Raw genomic sequence first — 17,083 nt, 5'->3', positions numbered from 1 at the left:
AGTTATTACAGAAATAGTTAAAGTCAGAGAGAGGAGGATATCCTGTCTGTCAGCAAGAAACACTATTTCCATCATTTGCATCTCCTCATTCCCATTCTGTCACAGGCTGATAAAATGCCTGTGTGTCGGGATTGATACGCATGCATCATTTCAATTTCCCACTGAAACATTTAGCCGAATGAATTATTTCCAGTGCTCAAAGGAGACGCATCATATTCCGTGTTATTAAATAATTACTTCACAATCACAGAATATCAATTAATACTAATGCAAATACTGAATAAATTATATAAATGCATTCTGCCAGTACAAATGGACACGGTTTGAATACAGAATGCATGTTATTCAGGTGTTTGTTAAGTGGCTGCAGAGAGAAAACACTGCCGCTGTACATAGTGCACGGGAGGAAGACAAGTCTCACCCTGCCTCGTCCACCTCTGGGGAGATGCTTTTGGGTGCTACACCTCAACGTTCACTGCACCACCTAAGGTTAAAATCCCCTACCTGCAGTCTTCTATCACGCTGAGCTGTCTGATCTGACATGTGTCACTGATGTTTTGTAGCATATTTGACTGCTTTACTTTGCGCGGTAGACCTAAAAAAAAAAAACCTGCACCACGCCTGGTCTTCAGATCAGTCTTGTGTCACCCTGAGCTCTCTGATCTGACAGCCTTCCTCGCTGTTTCATGGCATATTTGGGTGTCGGGCTTTAAAATTCACTGCATAAAGATCACAGCCCCGACCTCAGGTCTTCTGAGCAGACCACATAGCCACTCAACTCAAAGACACAAAAACCTCTGGAAAAGCTAAACACCTGCACAACATGACAGATATGTCTGCACCTTACAGATATAAAAATAAACAATCTGCATTATAAAGCTCCTTCTGTTTTGTTTTTAGTGTTTCACATCTGTTCCCTCGGGTTATATCAGCACCTTGTCTTGGTGAGCTATTCCTGAAGTTCACAATTGACTTGTTTTGTTTCCCAGATTTGTTCACGACCAAGGAGGTAACTAGGATAACCTCCAGATCGCTTACTGGGGAACTTGGGTGTGATCCTTCGTTCCTGCATCCACTATTGAGATGAGACTGCTGTTTGCATTTTGATCTATTGTTTTATTGTTGTTTTCAGTTTTATCAGCCTTATTTCTTTTCTTTTCTTTTTGCTGAGAAGCCCTTTATAACCTTGTTAAAATTGCTTTTGAAATAAAGTTCATTGTTATAATTATTATTGCTGCAGCCTAATTGGCATCAGGACCGCAGAAACTCAACCTATCTTTCATCGCACCTGCACCAACTATGTGTAATAAAAAAAATCTGTGTGTCTCATTGTTGCTAAATGTAGTAAGTTTATTTAAAGGAGAATGACATATTTTAATAGATATTATATTCTCCGGATTTTCTCTCCAAATAAATCATTCATACAAAGGAGCTACAACACAACAAAGAGATCCCGTTGATGTCTAGTGTTAACAGCATGAAAGGAAAGGAAGGTGAGCACTCAAAGAAAAACACTTCAGTCTGTATTTGGTCAGAGTTCAGTTGGAAAAGGCGTTGGCATGTTTTCTCTTTCATGACCTTTTTCATCATTCTATGTTTTGATTTTTATTACTTTTTTGACATACATAACTATGACTTCTTTCATCATACAAAATTTTGACTTTCTTCATGACTTTTTTCATCATTCTATATTTTGACTTTTTTTCATTACTTTTTTCATTATTCTATAATTTGACTTTTTTCTTCATTCTATATTTCAACTTTTTCCATCACTTTTTTCAACATACTAAACTTTGATTATTTTCATGACTTTTTTCATTATTCTATATTTTGACTTTGTTTCATGACTTTTTTCATCATTGTATATTTTGACTTTTTTCATTACTTTTTTCCTAATTTTTTTACTTTTCTTCATTACTTTTTTCTTCATTCTTTGACTTTTTTCATGACTTTTTTCTTCATTCCATATTTTCACCTTTTCCATCACTTTTTTCGTCATACTAAACTTTGACTTTTTTCGTAATTTTTTGCCTTTTTTTCATGCCTTTTTTCTTCATTCTTTGACTTTTTTCTTAATTCTATATTTTCACTTTTTCCATCACTTTTTTCAACATACTAAACTTTGACTTTTTTTCATGACTTTTTTCTTCATTCTTTGACTTTCTTCATGACTTTTTTCTTCATTCCATATTTTCACCTTTTCCATCACTTTTTTCATCATAATAAACTTTGACTTTTTTCATAATTTTTTGACTTTTTTCATGACTTTTTTATTCATTCTTTGACTTTTTTCATGACTTTTTTATTCATTCTATATTTTAACTTTTTCCATCACTTTTTTCAACATACTAAACTTTGACTTTTTTTCATTTTTTTTTTTTTTTTTTGTCATTCTATAGTTTGACTTTTTTCATTTTCAACACACTAAACTATTTTAAATTACTTTTTTCAACATTCTACACTTTGACTTTGATCATGACTTTTTTCGTTATTCTAATCTTATTGGCTGAGCTGGGCAGGGGGGCGGACAAGCATGACCACACAGGCTTAAAGTAGTGTACTGTTTCAGCTGACTACCATGTGGTTAAAATTAGGGAGGGGGCGACATGTCAGGGGTGTCAGTGAGGTTATGTTTGCTGCTTCTTACGTCACAGCACAACACACACAAACACACTCCCTCTGAAACAAACAGTCTTCTTAGAAACTAGAAATTCTAATTAAGTCTGTAGTGGTTAATAAATTACAAGGTACAAACAGGACCTTTCACAACACTGTCAAGAAAAGGGATTTGATTTGATGTTTTTTTGTAAATGTACAATCATTTAAAAATAAATTATACAACTAAATTAATTTGAAAACCAACACCATGACCCCAATATCCCTGCCTGGTCAGCGGTAAAATATGACAATACCTTGTCTTTATTAAAAAGGCACGAAGAATGAAAACAAAAACAAAGTATCATTTATTTCTGCCACTCATAAACAGAAAGTGCACAAGCACCCCCTTATTCCCTGACGTTCATCAAAGCCATTAAGTATTTTAGTGATACCTTTTAGATAAATAATTATCCAGAAATTTGCAGGCAATAATAAAAAGCAAAATATGTCCTGCAGCCTCTAACAGTAAAACCTTTGACAAGCACAGTGCTTTCTGCATTGAAATGTAATGTGGATGAAACATAAAAGGAGAGGCTCCTGTCACATTAAAAACTGCCAGCACAGAGAAATTACTTACAAAGAGTTATTTAAATTACAAGTATCACACCAGTTCAGTCCGTTTTTTGTTTTTTTCCCTCGTGAAAAATGGTCGATTATGATTTCACGCATCATTTCCGCCTGTATCTGTTACAAGGTAACTTTCACTCACAGGGCCAATTATTTCGGACTTACAATGACATCTAGTGGCAGCTTCCTGACAGTTTGCTTCTTTATCAGCTTTTGAATGAAGCTCAATATCTGAGAAGCTGTAAATTTGACTGCATTTTCCTCCAATGATGTTCAATGTTCTGTATATTTGTCACAGTATGACAGTATTTTATATCGTACATCATTACTCTGGTTTTTGCAGAACAAACTGTTCTCTGTAGTGTCATGTTTGTTACAATATTTTTTTCAATAAACAACCTTTGTTTTGTCTGCTCATCTGTCACTTTACCAGCTCAGAGTTCTAGATGATAATAAAAGTTTGACTTATTGATCACATCCTGAAAACATTGTGTTATTAGTAATAGTGCGATATTTGCTTTTTAGCTGTATTTAGCTGTATTAGCTGTATGCTAACATTATACATACATTTCTTTGATATTCCGGCCATTTCCAGGAGACCTCAAGTTTGTTTTTGTATTGCAATATCAACATCTCTATTACTGTCATGATTTTCAATTCTGGATCTCTTTTAATAGATGCTTCCTTTACTTTAACTGATGTTTATTTAATGAAACTTACAGTATTACAAGTATCTACATTCTGCACATTTAAGACAGATTCATAATGACCTGCGGGTTAAATAAGACAAACCATATGGTATTTATCCAGTCCAGTTTGTTTGTGGTCGAACGTCAATGTGTTTTCTTTTCACAGCGTCCTGTGGTGCACTCATTCTCACGTCCGGTCCACTTTAAGCGATTCCTGGCAAAGATGGCGTAGGACTTGTCCATGAACGGTCTCACAGGTGACAGCATCATGAGGCAACCCAACCAGCCGAGGCCAACGGCACCGTACATCACCGCGAATGCTGGAATCCCACGGTGAACCTGCCGATACACAGAAGGTCAGCCGACTGGCATGACAATAACGATAATAATAATGATAATACAAATGGCTACTTGACAAACAGAATACTATAATCTTTGTAAGGTCAGCAGAATGTTAGTTTACCTCGCCTTTCCCATCGATCACATGCATTTCCTCCATGGCCATCTTGTAGGTGACGTCCTTGTATTTCGCTCCATCGTAGCCTGGCAGGGCAATATCAATAAAATCTACTTTCACGGGACGGTTTCTCTGCAGAAACTGGAGGAACCGGATCTCTGTCACGCATATGGGACAAAGCCCATCATACAGCACCTGAAACACAATAAGCAAGGGATAACATCATGGGGGGTTTCATTATTCAAGTGTACAAGAGGAAAAATGACTACTAATTAACTATTAGTAACTTACATATTCTTGAATGTGGGATACCAAGTGTTTGAACCAGGTTTGTTTTTACTATTTCTGCAGTTGACCAATGTTTAAGGTTAGGTTAAAAATATTAAAATGTATAAATATGACTATATTATAAAAGAAGAGTTGTATCGTTTTGTATTAATAATAAAATTTAAAAAAAAATCGGATTTAAAGCCTTCTAGGGTTTAGGATGTCTGACGACCCCTGACGTACCACCTACCCGATATTCCCCAGAGTCAAGTGTTGCAGCTGAAGTTACTGTTACAGTACGGGACAGGACACGCTGCAGCTCGGTCCTGCGCACTCCGGTGGACCAGAACTTTAAACGGAGACGAGCTTCAGACACGGAGGTGATGTTGGTTTAAGAATCATTTAACTGGGGTTGGGGGGGGCTTGTTGTTTATGCACTGCTGTTAGGGAGACCAGTACTCGATATAGCGGTTTGCTGACGACCTTGAGAGAGCGCGAGCACATGGAACTTCTCTTTAAATTTCGGACGCGACAGCACCGGCCCGCACGCGCTCCGATAGAATATGTTCTTAAGAGACAGACGTACCACTCCGTTGGTCTTTTTCGTAGACACAAAATAAATACAGTAAAAAAAGTTAACATACACTAATTTAAAGTATATAGTATATCTTCTGCTATCATAATAATAAGAGTGGTGGGCTTTCCTCTAGAAAACATCTTTGACAAACAGGGGGGGGGCAACTGTAAAGCCGTTTGGCTCACTGGTGAAATATGCCTATAACTGTTAGTATGGAGCTTATTAATAAACAAACAAAACTAAAATCATGCCTAAAAAGGGGCGTGAATCATGCTCCAGTTTACAGAGAATATATCCTTGACTGCAAGACTGCAGATCATTGACAAGCGGAAAAACAACTGACCCACATAATAGCAACATTGATGGCTCATGCTACCGTGAAGAGAAGAGCGACACTATAATAATTAACATGTCATGTTGACAAAAACCGTACTGTGAAAGGGGTGAAAGGGTTTCCTCCATGTGTAGACTCGAGGGCAACATGGATTACCTTGACGCCTGCAGACTGAGAGCCGATGGTCCGGTGCTGATGTGTGCAGAGGCCAGGTGCCATTCTTACTGCTGACTTGAACGTTACACAGCCGGTCAAACGCGAGACCAAGCATCCTTTCATTTGGGAAAACATCCTGGAAATACTTGCTAATTAAATCAGGTCGAACAACTAGCAACACAGATGGGTACCGTACTGACTTTGGTGTAGCAAACACGAGCTAACATTAGCAGACTGCGTGGAGTTACGCAAACACTGGTCACCAGCTGACGGTGTTCGCAACAAGAGCTCGGCAGGAAACCTCGGACACTCTCTCGTTGCCTCACGGTTTGCCTAATTAGTAAAAAAAAAAAAGAAGAAGGTTAAATTAGTACAGACTGAGCAGGAATGTGTAGCAGCAGCTGACTGGGAACACGTGACTGGAGGGGGCGTGGCTGAAGGAGGCGTGGTGCGTGTGCGACTAGCTTAGTGGTTGCTGCTCCGCGAGGTCCCACTCCGCTGCTTTTTAATGAGCCAAGTGTCAGCGGAAGTAAGGTACTTCGGAGGTGAACTCCCATTGCAGTTGTTTTTGGAGATAGATGTTTGAAAGTTCATTTTCGCCACTGCCAGAAAAAAACGATATTTTTTTTCTCAAATTAATGACTTAGTAACTCAAAATAGTGAGAAACTTTAACAAAATAGAGATAGCTACTAAGTCATTATTTTGCTACTAAGTCATTATTTTGAGATACTTAGCCATTATTCTGAGATACTATGGCATTATTTTGAGATACTAAACCATTATTCTGAGATACTAAGTCATTATTTTGAGATACTATGTCATTATTTTTAGATACTATGTCATTATTTTGAGATATTAAGACATTATACTGAGATACTAAGTCATTATTTTGAGATACTATATCATTATTTTTAGGTACTATGTCATTATTTTGAGATACTAAACCATTATACTGAGATACTAAGTCATTATTTTGAGATACTATGTCATTATTTTGAGATACTATGTCATTATTTTGAAATACTAAGTCATTATACTGAGATACTAAGTCATTATTTTGAGATACTATGTCATTATTTTTAGGTACTATGTCATTATTTTTGAGATACTAAGTCATTATTCTGAGTTACTAAGTCATTATTTTGAGAATAATGTCATTATTCTGAGATACTAAGTCATTATTTTGAGATACTATGCCATTATTTTGATAAAGCTTTTCACTATTTTGAGATACAAAGTCATTATTTTGATAAAGCTTTTCACTATTTTGAGATACAAAGTCATTATTTTGATAAAGCTTCTCACTATTTTGAGATACAAAGTCATTATTTTGATAAAGCTTTTCAGTATTTTGAGATACTATGTCATTATTTTGAGATACTAAGTCATTATACTGAGATACTAAGTCATTATTTTGAGATACTATGTCATTATTTTTAGGTACTATGTCATTATTTTTGAGATATAAGTCATTATTCTGAGTTACTAAGTCATTATTTTGAGAATAATGTCATTATTCTGAGATACTAAGTCATTATTTTGAGATACTATGTCATTATTTTGATAAAGCTTTTCACTATTTTGAGATACAAAGTCATTATTTTGATAAAGCTTTTCAGTATTTTGAGATACAAAGTCATTATTTTGATAAAGCTTCTCACTATTTTGAGATAAAGTCATTAGCACTGAATTTAGTGCTTTTCATTATTCTTTCTATACCGGGGAGTTTCTGGTTATGTTCTTCTATAAAAGAAGTAGAGTAAAGTTTTTGTTGTTAGTATTCAACAACCGCAAGTCCCACAACGCTTTGATCGCACATCTGTGGCTGAGACTTGGGAGGGACTCGTTGCTGTTGAATGTTAACAAAATAAATTTTCTCTCCAGGAGGGTTGTTGCTTTTCCTGGCTATGGTCACTTGTATTTGTCATGCAAGCACACGTGATGGGATCAAAGGCCTCACTGGTATTTCTATTCTGAGGCAGCCACAGCCTGGTACAATAACAGGGTTCAGAGCCAATACAGTTTCAAGGACTGTGTGGAGGTGAGCTCTTGTGTGATATGTACGATGTATCTTTTTTGGGGGGGTCTGCATTATTACCACAGCTTTGAAAATGTCAAGTTTTTTTACTCTGCTCACTTAACTAAATTGTTCCCTACCAAGCAGTTGGATCCAACATGCCCCCTGCAAGAGCAACCAAACTAGGCTACACACCACCAGATGGAGGCTGGGGCTGGGCTGTCGTCCTTGGAGCTTTCATCTCCATAGGATTCTCCTACGCCTTTCCCAAGTCCCTCACCGTCTACTTTAAGGAGATTCAGGAATATTTTTCCGTCTCCTACAGTCAGATTGCCTGGCTGTCCTCAGTCATGCTCGCGTCTATGTATGCAGGAGGTCAGTGGAAATTGGCAACGGCATAAACAAATGTTTTTCATGTTTCTCATCAACATTTTAAACAAGCAAAGTCATTCTATTGTACACTTTGGTCCTTTATTTAACAAAAAACAGATCTAGCTTTCAGTGAAAGAAGATATTAACAAAATGAGATATTTCTCTCCATTGCACAGGCCCTGTGAGCAGTATCCTTGTCAACCGCTATGGCAGCAGGCCTGTGGTTATGGTCGGGGGGATCATGGTTTGCACCGGCATGGTGCTGGCTTCTTTTGGAACAACTATCATGCATCTGTATCTTTGCGTCGGAGTAATTGGAGGTAAATTATATTCTAGGTTTTTTTTCATTAATGATCAAACTACTACGGTTGCGGATGTTCTTTGTAATGTTTGCTTAGTGCTGCCTGGTTGTGACCGGCTCACGCAGGAGGATCCAGGATTGTTTGGCTCATCACTGTCAGTTCACTCGTGACCTCTGAACACCTGTGAGGGTCAATTTAGGCCATTCTGTGCGATGTGTAATCAAACATGCATGCCAGAGCGATACACAGACTTGGGTTTGAGGCACCTAGAAAACGCATTTAGAAAATCCCCACATGGCTGCGTGTACGCCAGAACACATGATCGTGCTAATGCCATCCAGTAAACAAAGAGATGGTCCACTTATCTTGGAGTGGACATAAATTAATAATAATCTTACTGAGACATCAGCATCACAAGTTATTGTCATATGATCACTATTATTATTCATGGGATGTTGATGAACCGTTTTATTATCTCAACAGGTTTTGGCCTCGCCTTCAACCTACAGCCAGCCCTGACGATCATAGGAACCTACTTCCAGGTCAAAAGGCCAATGGCGAACGGGCTCGCCATGACAGGAAGTCCAGTCGTTCTGTTCACGCTGGCTCCTCTCAATCAGTTTCTGTTTGATTCTTTTGGCTGGAGAGGGAGCTTCCTCATCCTGGGATCCATTGTTTTGAACTGCTGTGTAGCTGGATCTTTGATGAGACCGGTCAATAAAAATACCCAACCAGAACCAAAGGCTGCACCGCCCGAGTGTAACGGTGCAGAGGAAGCCGCCGCCTCAGACGCCGCTGAGCAGTCGGCTGACCACCTGGCGGAAGAAGAAGATCAAGAAGAGAACAAGAGTCTGGCTTGTCTGCACAAATTCATGGACCTCTCCCTTTTCAAACACCGGGGCTTCCTTATTTATCTCACTGGAAACGTAGTCCTGTTTTTTGGGTTTTTCGCCCCTGTGGTCTTTCTGGCTCCGTATGCAAGGCATCAAGGGATTGATGAATATTCAGCAGCTTTCCTGCTCTCTATTTTTGCTCTGGTGGACATGTTTATCAGACCAGCGACCGGCCTCATCGGCAACACCAAGTTGATTCGGCCACGGATCCAATACTTTTTCAGTTTTGCGGTTTCATACAATGGCCTGTGCCACCTGCTGTGCCCGCTGTTACCTGGATACTCGGGTCTGGTTGTTTACGCCGTCCTCTGCGGTTTGGCCTTTGGGATGGTGTCTGCACTGCTTTTTGAAGTTCTGATGGACCTCGTCGGGGCTCATCGCTTCTCCAACGCGGTTGGACTTGTCACCATTATCGAGTGTGGACCGGTGCTCCTCGGACCTCCAATTTCAGGTTTGTGAACTTTGGAGACAAATATATCAGATGACAAATGAATGAACACAAATGGGGACCAGTGACGTGTGCGTCTTCTCTTTTCAGGAGCTCTGGTGGACATTTTCGGGGACTACAAATACATGTACTACGCGTGCGGAGTGTTTATGCTGGTGCCTGGCATATTTTTCTTCATCATGCATTACTTCAACTACAAGAGGCTGGACGAGGAGCGGAGTGTTGCCACGGAGATGAGGAGTTGCGAAGAGGCAGCGCAACTTAAAATGAGCCAGGATGGTAAAACGGCACACGAAACAAATGGATGACCATGATTTTATTTTAATGGATGTAGACAGATCAGTCTCTGCACAGGCTTTACAGTCGGCCTGTGGGGTATTATTGCTGACAATCATGTTCTGCTTTGGATGAGCTTGTTGAAGTCTTTGGACCTTTTCTACACAGATCAGCATTTGGTATTTTATTAGTTAATTTATATATGTTATTATTGTGCCAACTGTATCTCTAATGGCCTTTGTTCATGCAGAAATGCTGCAGTTCCAATTACTCTATAATTAATATATTTCCTCTGTGTCTTCAGCGGCTGAATAAAAATAATTATTCCTAAGGGACTGATATAAAATAACGAGTCAAACCCCCTCCCAGCCACAGAGCCATACCACGACTGTTTGCTGCCATTTTCTTGCCACTAGATGGCACTGGACACTACCACGTGAGACCTCAAGGTGCAACGCATCTATTAAAGTGCAATTAAACAGGCATCTTCATCGGTGGTTTGGTTCTTTACAGCATTGATTACCGAAGTCTGGGGCGTGACCTTCCCATGGGCTGGCAGACGTTATGAATGCTTCACCAAGGGAAAAGCAATTAAAATACGAGGAATGTAATGTCTGTAGTAAAGACTACACACTACCTCGAATAAAAATGAAATCCCCTCCTGCTGCCCATAAGTTTAACTCCCACTCTCAGAGAGAGAGAGAGAGAAAAAATCTTTATTCACCCTTCAAGTTTTAGTCTACAATAAAGTACATTTTCAGTGCCATGGGGATCTGTACAAGTTGTTTCACTGCGGCATCACTTTAGTGCAGTCATAAAAATTCAGCACGAGGTTATGGAAATGTTATAGCGTCAAACTTTTTAAATAAGTCTCAGGAAGCCTTTGTGCATTCAATAAAAAGCTTGCATTTGCATGTGTAGAGGAAGAACTGATGTTTTACTTAGCCTCACTGACATAAAAGGTGTTGTGCATGAATGTTATACCTGCACATTTATAATACTAGCTACAGGCCTGAGCTCCAAATATCTTAGTATCTTAAAGTTTTTTAGTTTTCCAGCTTAAACATATCTTATCTGTGGTGTGAAGAACCTTATAATAATCCAAAAATCAAAGTTTCAGCCTCATCCAACACGCCGCAGAGAAAATATCTGACAGCAAATAAAATGTGCGCTCCTTCGCCGGGTCACATCAACATATCACAGGTCAAACATTATATTCCAACACTCGGCATTATTTCCAGCGCCTGCATGCCGCGCCTTGAGCACCTCCAATACAAGATGCACAAACCATGTCGAACCATTCAAGGAAACAATGCTATTAAAAGAAACGTATACGCTTAAATTATCCATTCTCACCGTGTCCCTGCAAGGTGCATATTGACTTCCTTTTTCAGGTGGACGGAAATTGCTTAAGTGAGGGAATCAATACGTTTGTTTATAACCTTCTATAACATTATCTGAAAATCAGATAGACCGTGGCTTATGAGTGGATAGTCTTCTCTCTGGATGATGGTTTTATTTCAAGATGAAAACTTAAATATATCAGGCTACACAAAGTGGTTATTTTTAATCCAGCGTTAGACATAACAAGAAACTGTTACCATGAAACTGTCACAATGTATTTTTAATTGTACAAAACCACGTGCAGTGAAGGACTCATGCAGATTCTTAAGTAAAAGAACAGAGGCAACACTGTAAAAATGTCTGACTATATTACAGTGTAAAGCTGTAGTATATGTAGGCTATATATACACATTTTTATGGATTAATCTGTTATTAATCGTTTATTTTCTTGATCAGCTAATTTATTATACAGGGTGCCATCTTCAAATGTCTTTTTGTATCTGACAAACTTTCTGACAAACAGTTATCAAAAAACAGATTAATCAATGAATCACCTAATTGATTAATCAATTACCATAGTAGAACCACATTCTAAAGATTCTTCATGTTCACGTTTTGAATGCGAAATCTTAACATACAAAGTAACTTGTGACTATAGCTCTCAGAAATAGTAATAGTAATATACATCAAATCAAAGTACAGTACTTACAGTAACTACCAGAAGCAAATCATGACATTAAAACAGCTACATACTAAATGCAGTTCACAACCAAACCATATGTTTCATGTGTTGAAGCATGAATACGTTATTTAAAGCTGTCTTTTCAAAAAAATTAAAAATAGGCCTAAATGTGATTATGCAGATGTGACAAATTGGTCATCCATTCCGATTGGGTGGGGGAAAATGATGAGTGGACACAAAGTGAGACCTCCAATTAGTGGCATTTCCCATAAACTCTGTATCATCTCCTGACTGAACAGCTTGAGCATAATCACTGGGATGAACTGTGACTGATGTCAGTAAATCTGACTTTAATTGGGACCAAGACGATTAAATCCAGGCAGCTCTGCGTCCGACCCCTATGATGACGGCTACCGTGCTGAGCGATGATGTTTTATCCATCCCCATGAACCCCAAGTTCTGTTTTAACCACACAGTCTGTAAAGAAGGGAGTAATACTGTCTATTTAATCCAGCATGTTTGTTAATAATCTCTGCTAATCTTCTTTACCCACAGCAGCAGAACTAATCTGCCTTCACAATGTTTGCACTCGGAGGGGAAGGCGACATCACGTGAACGCCAGAGACTTAAGAGTGTATTCATCAGCCCCGTGGACGGAGCTGTTAATGACACATTGCTGGTTCTAAAATAAACATCGATAGCCAGGGTATCTAACGTGGAAACGCGGGGCAAGTCGGAAGAGGAGTAATTACCACGTCAGTCTCTGCAAGGAGCTCTCAAGGACTCAATCACACCTCGCAGAGACGAGAGACACCGTGTCCCGCCATGCACCTTAACCGACTGTCGCCTCTGATGAAACACAAGATTTACTGAGATCTTTCGGTGAAAACAAGGCACAAGAGTACCCTACACTCGGAATCAATCATTGTGATTCAAACGGCCCCCCTAACATTGATCATGGTCACCTTGATATTTATGTGGTGTAAAATCATCTGTGTTTTGCCGATAGATTTGAAAAATAGTTTTTTTTTTTTCAAGCAAGTAGTCAACATCTGAGATTGTAAAGGAATTTGTGCCGGCATCTTCAATCCCCAGAAGAAAGCCTGAATCAAATGAGAGAAATCTGTGTAAAGTTTCCACCACTGCTGTGTACTGCAGTGGTGGAAACTTTACTCATGTACTCAAGTTACTGCTCCCAGGTCCAATTTTGAGTTACTTGTACGGTACTGTTACATCACTATTCAATTTGCTACTACAGTACATAATACTTCTTTTCCATTATGTTTCAGAGGAAATGCACTTTTCACTTCACTTTTATGCTTATGAAAGCAAATCCATAATTACCGACTTAATTAGATTATAATCCTATTTTTTGATTAACCTTCAAACTGTAAAAAAAAAAAAAAAAGTCCAAGGTTCCAGATTTTCTTTCCTTTTGAACAGTGCAAAACGAAAATATATAAAATTTTACAATGATTATAAAATGGAGAAAAGCAGCAAATCCTTGAGCTGCAAATATGAGATGCTGAAACTTTTGGGTATTTTTGATAAAGTTGGTGATCTCTTTTCAGTTGATGAATTAGTTGATTAATGGACTAATTGGTTCTGCAGCGCTAGTAGTGTACAGTTGTTTTAGAGAGAACATATAAACAACAACAAGAGTTGAGCGCCGAGCAGCTAAACAATGAGCAAAACTAATATAAATTACATTCAAGGTAGAGAGTGTAACATTTAGGCTGGTCTATTGGCATTGGAATATAATATTAATAAGTAAGTTTTCTTTTGTATATAATTACCTTAAAATAACAATAAGTTTGTTTTGTTTGTTTTTTTTTACCATAGAATGAACCCTTCATGGAATCAGCTGTCATGTTTCTACAGAAGCCCAGAACGGACAAACCAAGTACATGTAGGTCCGTCAGCCGCCGTATCTGCATGCCTGGAACACGGGAGAAGTTTCAGTTGGCTGCAATCTGTCATCTCACCACTAGATGTCACCAAATCCGACACACTGGACTGAGGGGAGCCACCATCTCTGTAAGGGACATTACCACAAGTGACCTACTTTCATTTGAGACATTTGTATTATAAAATTAAACAAAACCTTAAATAGCTGAGGTATACTGAGAATATATAAGAAGTTTAAAATGTACCAAAACACACTGGAAAAACTGACTCTCAACAATATTTTAATGATTTTTTTTTATGTTCATATCTTGACCCGGCCGAGACAGTTTGGCATTACAGACACCAAACTGTGCTGTTGCTGCTGCTGGACATCAGGCATCCTTGTGGAATACAAATTAGACAAAACAGGCCCTTATAAAGACGGCCATGTTTTGAACAAAATAAAAGAGGAACTTAAACCCCTAAACTACTCAATCATGACTAATGCTTGTAAAAGAAATTGAGTCGCAAAGCAAAAGGATTTAATGAGATTATGTTACCCATAATTAACAATCTGTGAAACACATTTCCCCAAAAAAACGAGAACACTGCGGCCTTTTTAGTCCGCCGTCGAGCCTATAAGAATGTGCGAATTATCATGCGAACACACATTTACCCCACTTTTCAGTGTTGACAATGCAAGAACCCCTGACCAATATCCTTAATCTGCCACTCAAAATACATTTAGCCTTTGTGAGAACAAAATGCGCGCCGCTGAAACGCTGCTTGTCGAGACTCTCCGCCGCTTATTAGAAGCATTGTTCCTCTTTATCTGGCGAACACAGACAACCACTAAAGCTCGCATGTCTGGAGACGGCGGCGCTGTTTGTCTGCGCGCTACGGGAAGAATGCGAGGATTGTCCCGTGGATTATAATCTACGCTTTGAATACCACACTGAATTGCGCGACATGCTATACGCACTTTTTGATTGAAGAGCAAAAGGACTGGATGACATAAACCGCCCGCGAGCACTGTAGCATTTACACATTGTGCACGCACGCGGTCTCTAATGCAATCTGTGGCATGCGGATGATAAAAAAAAGTAAGTGGCTTGTGTTATCGCTCTATCAGGGCAATACACTTGAGTGACCAATTCGACCTGAGATAACGTTGTAAGATTTCATTTAATTCCCGCAGGCTTGATTTGGAAAATAGTATTGAATGTGAGATTGTTCCCAATCCCTACGTGCAGATGCCTGAGATAGGCATTCCAGCGCCGTGTCCTCGGGGATCGACGCCCAGGCCCGGGCTGAGACTGAGAGCATGACAGAGAGTGGGCATAGAAAAGGGAGAGGTGCAGAAATAATTACAACAGCAACTGAGGCGTATCGGCTTGTCCTTGCCTCAAAAATGAAAAGCAGGATGAAACACGATGGCACAAATCAACTGCAAGCCTTTATGCGCTACCTGATTCATTCTCATCATCTGTGTAATTAAACATCGGGAAACCTTGCGATACTGAGATTCTGTTAGCAAATTGTGTCATCTGCACATTTCTGGCCGGGACCCAGAATAATTAAACGCATGATTACGCCGAAGCCAAATTGTTGACGAGCAAAGAGCAGTGGCGATGGCGTTCCACTCTCTCTGTGGGAGGCATTCATAACTGAGCTTATTTCGATACCCAGAGAGCGCTGTCATTTTATTGTCGTTTGTCTGAGTTGAAAAGGTTTCAAACAGACTGGTCTTTGTAGCCGCCAACGAGCGCTACAGTAGCTGAAGTGCATCAATGTCATCAGGGGTTCTTTGTGTTTCAAGGACAGTCTCTCCTGAGTCTGAGGCTGACATGACGAGGTTGTTGACTGTCACAGCTGCCTTGCTAAACCCCCGAAAGGTGTGTGATTAAATTCCCATTCTTTTCCTAAAGAGAAGTGGAGCCGTTTAGAAAGCTATAAACCATATGGACAAGTCAATAAAGTGTCTTTAAAGCAGAGCCTATAGGCTCTCTCAGAAGGAAATGGCAATAGAAACTGGATGCGTTTGTGTGCAGCACATATTATGGATGAACATCACAGATTTCATGTGGCTGAGCAACAGTTTTTTAAACAGGAGTAGTCGATAGCTACCCAGGTGGAAAGAAAGTCATTTAAAATCACATTCTCTTGTTTCTAAGTTTCAAAATATTCTTTAGTCGTTTTGGAAAACAGTTTCAATGACTAGCAAAATTAAACAACTAAAATTAAAGAACCCTTATAGGGTTAAACAGAGAATGGGGTTTTGGGAAATGGACTAATCCATTTTTGGTATTAGACCTGTCAAGGAAAGTGTTGCAACAAAGACTTCTGTCCTTCAGCTAGTAAATCCATTATAGTTTGATATAATGGTTTCTGTTAACAAGACAGTCTTGGTGAAAAAGAAAGTTTTATAGTTAATTTTCAACTTCACATGTCACTGTCACACTGTCATAATGGTAAAAACCAAACCACGCCAATTTTGCTGTGAAATCCAACCTCAAGTTTCCAACCCCCATTTCGCTTTGTTTTTGGACTGTTTCATTGAATTTCATTATCTTGCTTTGTCTGTGAGTTACTTGGAAAAAAAAATAAAAAGACATTACTTTGCTGCTTTAATTAAACATATTCCTTCTGTATCAATTAGGCTTACCGTGTCGTTTTTCAGAAGAAGTGACTGGATAAACAAAGCCCTGAGGTCAAGCTGAAAGAAATAACCAAAGCAGATTTTATTTGGAACTTTACTCTCATTAAGACTCGAGGTATACCAGGTGATACTCTCAGCTTTACTTCTAGTCTTATTGTCTGTGCCTTCCAAATCAACAGTTTGCTGTTTTGGTCTAGAAACTGTTTGATTAGAGATTATTGTTGCTTTAGTGGCAGCTTTAAGTGTTCTGGTTCTTCTGTATGAATTCCACATCATTTCAACAGTTGTATTGTTTTTGTCGTTTTGACCTCCAGTCGTTCCTGTTCCTGCCAGGCAACACGAATCAATGATCAACATTTTGTCTCTGCCGAAGCCCGACCTAAGAATTACAAATTTCTTATATTTCTCTTATGTGGAAAATTACACTTCACAGAATTACTTGACAGATTTTCAGAGATTTTAGCAAGCTGCAGTATCTATCTTTTTAATGGAGAAGT

General features: G+C 38.9%; 2 protein-coding genes across 5 annotated transcripts; one reads left to right on the top strand and one right to left on the bottom strand.

Annotated features, from left to right (window-relative positions):
- Nucleotides 1–2,950: 2,950 nt before the first annotated feature.
- Nucleotides 2,951–6,117, bottom strand: LOC311017730 (uncharacterized protein). The gene is made up of 3 exons (XM_084016287.1): nt 5,706–6,117; nt 4,378–4,566; nt 2,951–4,253 (listed from the first exon to the last, which is right to left on the bottom strand). Exons 1-3 carry the CDS (start codon nt 5,838–5,840, stop codon nt 4,059–4,061), a joined length of 519 nt encoding a protein of 172 aa, XP_083872413.1. The 5' UTR covers nt 5,841–6,117; the 3' UTR covers nt 2,951–4,058.
- On the top strand, nt 4,985–16,327 carry LOC311017729 (monocarboxylate transporter 2-like). 4 transcript variants are annotated; one of them, XM_084016286.1, is made up of 6 exons: nt 7,627–7,747; nt 7,868–8,098; nt 8,272–8,415; nt 8,881–9,741; nt 9,829–10,017; nt 13,883–16,327. In XM_084016286.1, exons 2-6 carry the CDS (start codon nt 7,882–7,884, stop codon nt 13,885–13,887), a joined length of 1,416 nt encoding a protein of 471 aa, XP_083872412.1. In that variant the 5' UTR covers nt 7,627–7,747; nt 7,868–7,881; the 3' UTR covers nt 13,888–16,327. The 4 variants fall into 4 exon arrangements, with proteins under 4 accessions (XP_083872410.1, XP_083872412.1, XP_083872409.1 ...); XM_084016284.1 differs by lacking the exons at nt 7,627–7,747; nt 13,883–16,327 and adding an exon at nt 4,985–5,018 and having other exon boundaries at nt 9,829–10,905; XM_084016283.1 differs by lacking the exon at nt 13,883–16,327 and having other exon boundaries at nt 9,829–10,905.
- Nucleotides 16,328–17,083: the final 756 nt, after the last annotated feature.

Source organism: Eutrigla gurnardus, assembly GCF_963514095.1.
Source record: "Eutrigla gurnardus genome assembly, chromosome: 8".
Lineage (NCBI taxonomy): Eukaryota > Metazoa > Chordata > Actinopteri > Perciformes > Triglidae > Eutrigla > Eutrigla gurnardus.
Note: the sequence above shows the minus strand (reverse complement) of the source record. Positions and strands in the feature narration are given on the sequence as shown.